Source organism: Apodemus sylvaticus, chromosome 2 (assembly GCF_947179515.1).
Source record: "Apodemus sylvaticus chromosome 2, mApoSyl1.1, whole genome shotgun sequence".
Lineage (NCBI taxonomy): Eukaryota > Metazoa > Chordata > Mammalia > Rodentia > Muridae > Apodemus > Apodemus sylvaticus.
Genome location: NC_067473.1, coordinates 30760749 through 30767180, shown reverse-complemented (window position 1 = coordinate 30767180; position 6432 = coordinate 30760749). Strand labels below are relative to the sequence as shown.

General features: G+C 49.1%; 1 protein-coding gene across 1 annotated transcript; it reads right to left on the bottom strand.

Annotated features, from left to right (window-relative positions):
* Positions 1–1766: 1766 nt before the first annotated feature.
* Dlx6 (distal-less homeobox 6) lies at positions 1767–5702 on the bottom strand. Its single transcript, XM_052172424.1, has 3 exons — positions 5246–5702; positions 3846–4039; positions 1767–2018 (listed from the first exon to the last, which is right to left on the bottom strand). Exons 1-3 carry the CDS (start codon positions 5700–5702, stop codon positions 1767–1769), a joined length of 903 nt encoding a protein of 300 aa, XP_052028384.1.
* Positions 5703–6432: the final 730 nt, after the last annotated feature.

Below are 6432 nucleotides of genomic sequence, written 5' to 3'. Positions count from 1 at the left end.
ATTTTCCTGCCTTGCTAGCTTGCAACGGGTTTTTAACATTAAGTAGTCAAAATCGTGCACTTTGCTATATGGGTTTGTTAATTCTTTCCTCTTTTTTACCTTTTTAAAAGAACTGTTTCCAAAGGCAAATATAACTGCACTATTTTATCTGGGGAAAGAGGAAGAAGAATATTCAGATACAATGCTGGAATTGGCTGGATGTCTAGAAGTTAAGCGGGGTCTACCTATGTCTAATGTTTAAAGATACAAAAATGTGTATGAATCACAACAAAATTAAAATGAAAGGCCGAGAAAATGTTCATGGTTCATGTTAAAATCCCTGAAACAAAGGCTTGTGGTGCAAACTGACATCTTTTCAGGCACTGGATACGTATGTATAGAGAACACCATATTAGGAAACAAAAATTATTTTAGGAGAAATAGAAAATATAGCGGAAAGGGAGGAAGGATAGACAGACAGAGACATGGGGCAATAGAGGACACTCCCAACATTTTGTGGCTTTTACTCCATATATGAAAGAAGACAAAAACATACAAAGTATATATACAACTAAAATTCAACAATATATACAGAAATGGTCCTTGATATAAACGTCCCTATTAGCTTAGTGAATGCCACTATTCACCTAGGAAAGGTGTCAAAGCAATAGAAGGTGATTTTGGTTGTTTCCTTGGTCTTTCTTCTTTCCAGTTCAGAGTTTGGAGGTGGGTTATGCAAAGAGCATCTTTCTTGTTGCTGTTGCTGTTGCTGTTAGTAGTTAGCTGAATTGTCATTCCTGGTCATTGCATTTTGAAAAGACATGCAGTGTTTCCTTTGTGGCAATGTTCTAATTTTTACAGCCAAATTTTCTTCTTTCTTTGGAGAAGAGATATTGAGGGGGGTGTCCTTCCATTTCTTCTTCTTCTTCTTCTTCTTCTTCTTCTTCTTCTTCTTCTTCTTCTTCTTCTTCTTCTTCTTCTTCTTCTTCTTCTTCTTCTTCTCCTCCTCCTCCTCCTCCTCCTCCTCCTCCTCCTCCTCCTCCTCCTCCTCCTTCTCTTCCTCTCAGTCTCAGATTGGTAAATAAAAATTCAGGAGTCCAAAATCCTTGTCTTTTATCACATAATGTCTTAAACTCATTAAACAAGTAAAAATGCTGCCATGTCTGTGCAGATTCTTCTGCCGGTGGAGAATGTCTGTAAAAAAAAAGGTCATTTGGATAGAGAGTAGTAAAGAGGAGGCTGGGGCCTGGATCCCAGAGTGTAAAGGAAAGTATCCTTACAGTGATGGGTTTCCAGAACACTGGCACAAAAGCCAGTCTCCTCTCTCTCTCTCTCTCTCTCTCTCTCTCTCTCTCTCTCTCTCTCTCTCTCTCTCTCTGTGTGTGTGTGTGTGTGTGTGTGTGTGTATGTGTGTATGTATGTTACAAAGTTACTTTTAAGCTTACCAAAGACAGGAAATTGCAGAAGAGGAGGGAAGGGGGAAAAAGAAAGCATGGAAAGATAGGCAAGAAATAAAGAAGAAAGAGTAAAGGGATGAAAACAAGAAAAGAAAGGGGGAAGAGAGAAAGGAAGGAGAAAGGGAGAATAGAAGGAGGGAAGGAGAGGAGAGAGAGGGAATGAGAGAGAAAGAGGGAGAGAGAGAGGGGTGGGGGGAGGGAGAGGGAGAAAGAGAGGCCCGATCACAGGGCAGTTCCTCTGAGCTCAACTCTTAGGCTGTTTGGCAGATGCAAGAGAGTCCTGGAGCTTGCCTCCTTCAGAAGCTCCTGTAGGTTGTTCACTCAGACAAGTCACATCATCTGTGGTCTCTGCATGGTGTCCTGGTGTGGCGAGGAATACCAGTGTGAATACCCAGGCATGTAGCTGTTGGGAGGCATACTGACGCCCTTGGCAGAGGCAGAAACGTCCCACACCGGAGGCAGGGCTGGTGAGCGTGGTGACAGGGCTGCTGAACCAGGGAGGGGGTCACTCTCATGCGGGTTACTACCCTGCTTCAGCAGTTTCTTAAATTTAGAGCGCTTATTCTGAAACCATATCTTCACCTGCAAGACATGTAGTAATCATTAGGCCAGATAAACATCGTATGGGTGTCTTCAGTGTCATCCCAGACTTACAAAGTAATACACAAACAAACAACCATTACTATTCCAAAAGGCTCCTCCCTTCCCCCTTCCCTTCCCCTTCCCTTCCCCCTTCCTCTTTCAAAATATCTCCATCCTTCTACTTTAGGCCTACTAGATATCTTATTAGGATACCTACAGTTCTTGTGATTCTTGAGTTTAATCCTATAGCCTGGGGTTTTAAAGTATCAGGTAAAATTAGAAAGAAATCAAATGAAATCAGTGGACCCAAAATTTTACTAAGGACTTTTAAGTGGAATAGAGTTTGGTTCACAATTGTACAATTGAATTTACCGTTTTTGGTCTATTCTGCTTTTTTATGCTTACCAACCCCCAAGTTCGCTATGCTATGCATATCCAGTAGTAAACAATTATGAATTGATTAAAAGTTGTATGTTCACAACCAAATACCTTGAACATACCTGCGCATATTGTACACATGCCATGGGACATACCTGGGATCTCTTTTTCCAGACATAAATATTCTCCAGTCCTGCAAGGATTAGGATCTGCACCAACCCCCATTCCCTCCCTCCTATGTCACTGAAGCAAACAGAAGTCATCAATCATCACACGATTGTTGGGGGTAGCTACTAAAAGTCAAAAGGCTTCTGAAAACTACAGAATCAGGTATCTAAGTTGGCAGGTTATTTAAGTCAACAACCCACATTTCTGGATGAAAGGAAACCTACAATGTAGCATTACCTTTAAAACTCCAGAATCTGTTTTTCCAAGAACAAGAGCCACGGAGCTTCTAGGGCCCTTTTATAGCAAACCTCAAATATTTTCAGTGGCAGCATGCAATAGGAACCAGGCTGACTGAGGAGAGTTCAGGGACTGAGGCCTTAAGGCATCATTCTGTAAGGTCTTGGCAACTGTCTTAGTAGACCAGCAGGACCCTTGCTGGATGAAAAGGATGCACCTCAGAAGAGACCTTAGCATCCCACTCAGTTCTCTTGACTGCTGGCTTTTGAGTGTAGGACGAGAGAGACTCACCTCTAGGCCCCTTTCTGTGAAATCTGAAATGTCCAGTATAGCTTTCAGGTTAGCGGGACTATTATCTGTGGTGTCCCAGGCTGTGATTTGGGAGACATTTTCTTTGTTTCTCAATTCTGTCAGGGAGGAACCTCAACCTGCACTATTTGGTATCAGGATGATTCAACTACAGAGCTTAATGCAATCTTCAGAAAACCCTATCTCACCCATCCTAGAGTGAATGGCTTGCCCGTGGATGCCTTCATTAAGCTACTGGAAACTATGTCTAATTAACTTTTGCTCCTGGTCTCAGCTCATACGTTTCCTTCCTATGACAATGAGTTGAAATTCATATTAGTTCTTAGGGGCCACTCAAGGGTCCTCAAGAAAGGCCTTGTTGTGCTTCCTAGCTGAATACCTCCCCAACACACACACAAACACACACACACACACACACACACACACACACACACACACACACGTTCTACTTCGTGTTACTCTGCTCTGGAATAAGATTTGATTGAATTTGTTCACCAAAAGATCCTAGGCTCAGCTGGGGTCGCAGAGGGTTGTTGTCTATGCAAATCCAATCCAGTATTCAATACCATGTCATTTGTTCCAAACTGTGTGATCCCGAAAGTGCGCAACTGGAGCACAAGCATTTGTGATTTAGCTCCTTCCATCCTTGGTTGACTAGGCCAAGAATTCCTCCTCGTGTGCTCTCTGCACGGTTAGCAAGCGGGGCCAGCATTTCAGGGGCTTCCCGGGAATTACCTGTGTTTGTGTCAGTCCTAGGGAAGCAGCCAGTTCGGCTCTCTCGGGAAGGGCCAGGTATTGAGTCTGCTGAAAGCGATGGTTTAAAGCCTGGAGCTGCAGGCTGGAATAAATGGTCCGAGGCTTCCGAATCTTTTTCCCCTTTCCGTTGAATCTGATTTCCCCGTTTTCGATCACTGTCGTTTTTTGTTGATCTGTAAGCAAATGACACAGAGGAGCGGTCACCCGCGAGGCCACTGCTGCCTTCTCCCTTCATGTGACAAGGCCTGCAAGGAGTTTCTCCCAAGTTTAAAAAGGGTTCCTCATAATATCACCGCTATACCACTGTGGGCACGTGCCCCCAGAGGCTGAGAAAGCTTCCCTCTGACTGTGTCTCCAGCACTAACAATGCATGCTAGTGGTCGAATCTAAGAAGCCCGGGGCAGAAGGGGCGCTCTGCCAGAGCGGAGACAGCGCGGGCCGCACTCCGGAGTCCGCGGCGCTGTAAGGCTTCTCTTCTCTGGGCCCGAGAGCGGTTTCTTGGCCTGGCTTACCCCAACGCCTAAAGCTATATCAGAGCCACCCAGTGTTTACGTGGTCAGCTGCAAGCTTAGTGCTTTAAGTCCCTTCTGTTGAAATGATTCTGCTCGCGTGGATCAAAACCCAGACGCAAAACACAACCAGGAGCTCAGAGCAGCTCCAGAGCAGGCTGAGATTGTCTGGACAACGGAGAGCTATCAACCCCAGGCCCTCTGCTTCACCTCCAAGAACAAAGGAGCAGCCAAAGTACTAGCGAAAACCCAGAGAGCGGGAGCCGGGTCAGGACTGGGGGAAGGGGACACCCCAAAGCCCACAAGGGAAGATTTTATAAACAAAAATACAAAAAGAAAAAAGAAAAAAAGAATGCTATTAGTATCTATTGGCCGCAACAGCTTCGTTCCAAGTCGCCAAGGTGCACCAAGTGCCCCCACTCAAAGTAGGCCACTGCTCGCCCAGCGTTGAGATGGGATGCCTTAACTAGCCTTCAGTCCTGGCCCAGAACTGTCCCCAGTCCAGACCAACGCGGGTCCCAGCAGAGAGGGAAGGGACAAGACAGAGGGCGCACAGACCTGGTGGGCTGGAGGGCGCAGTGGGGACCATAGAGCCAGGCTAGCGCACAGCCCGGGGGGCTCGATGGGAAACACACGCAGGAGGCGGAGGAGCCAGGCGGGCCGCGGGGCGAGCCAGCCAGGGGGTCCACGGCGGCGGGAAGGGGCCCGCCTGGGAGAGGCCGGCAGGCAGGCGCCAGGCGATCGCGAGCGCACGGGGCCGCCCGCGGGAGGGGGCCGGCGGAGGCCCCGGCGTGGAGGAAGTGAGCGGGGCGGGAGGGGTCGGAGGCAGTGGGAAGGCGGGCGAAGCTAGCTGCCTAAGCGGCCTCTCACCTGTGTCATCCCCGCGCGTCTGGGCGGCCGCGCTGCTGTTGTGGTAGGACTGGAGGTAAGGGCTGTGCTGCGAGTGGCTCATGTAGGGGTAGGCGGCGAGCGATCGGTGGTTGTAGGAGTTGCCTCCGCCCGACGCGTAGGGCGAGCCGTGGTGGTGGTGCTGGTGGTGGTGATGGTGGGAGCCGGCCGCCGCCGCCGCCGCCGCGGCCGAGTGCAAGCAGTGCAGAGGGTAATGCGCGCCTGCCATGGCCGGGGAGGTCTGCTGCGAGTGCGGCTGCGGCGGCGGCGGCGGCGGTGGCGGCGGCGGCTGCTGTTGTTGCTGCTGCTGCTGCTGTTGCTGTTGCTGCTGTTGCTGCTGCTGCTGCTGCTGCTGTTGCTGCTGCCCGAACTCCATGAAGGCAGATTTGGACGAGTCCTGGCCTTCCAAGCCGTCAGCCATCGTAGTCATGGTCATCATCAAAACTTTGGGGGCTGGAGAAAGCCTTCTCCCGGGTTTCCTTCACCCTCCCCCACTTGGCTCGCACCGCTCTCCCCTTTGCAGCCACCTTAGCTCCCGGGATCCTTGCAAAAATTTAAAAAAAAAATTTTTTAAAGGAGGGGGCAGAGGTGGTTCTCTTCCTCACTCTTCTCTAATATATATACATATATGTATTTAATATAAAGAGATATAGTGAGAAGGGCCTTGTTAACCCAAAGGGAGGAGGAAGGGGGAGGGATGGGAGAGGAGAGGGGGAGGGGGAATCTGCTCTTTTTCTCCCCCCCCTTGCTTTTCCCCCCTTGGATTTTTGGGGGCTGGTGCAGTTTAAAGCAGAGATTTTAAGGTGGATTCTGCGAAAGTTGCGCGTCTGCTTTCAGACTTGATGCAGACGCCACGAGTCGAATGGTTTGTCTCCAAAGGGCAGCGCCTTCCTATTGGTCAGTCGCCCCCTGACGTCACAGGCGCACCGCTTCTACTGGCGTGTGCGCTGCTTGCGGAGTTCTTAGCCTACCTTAAGCAACTAACAAGCTCAGCCCAGAGCTGCTACCTGGGGCCGCCCGGAGCTAAAGGGGATCGGCGGTGGAGGGAGGCTCCCGGTAGGCTGCAGACGCATCCCATCGAAGCACCAACCCCCGTATCCTAGAGCTCTTGTTTCTAGGATTGGAGAATGGGATAGCCTGGCTGGAGGCTGATCTCTTTCAATTCATTT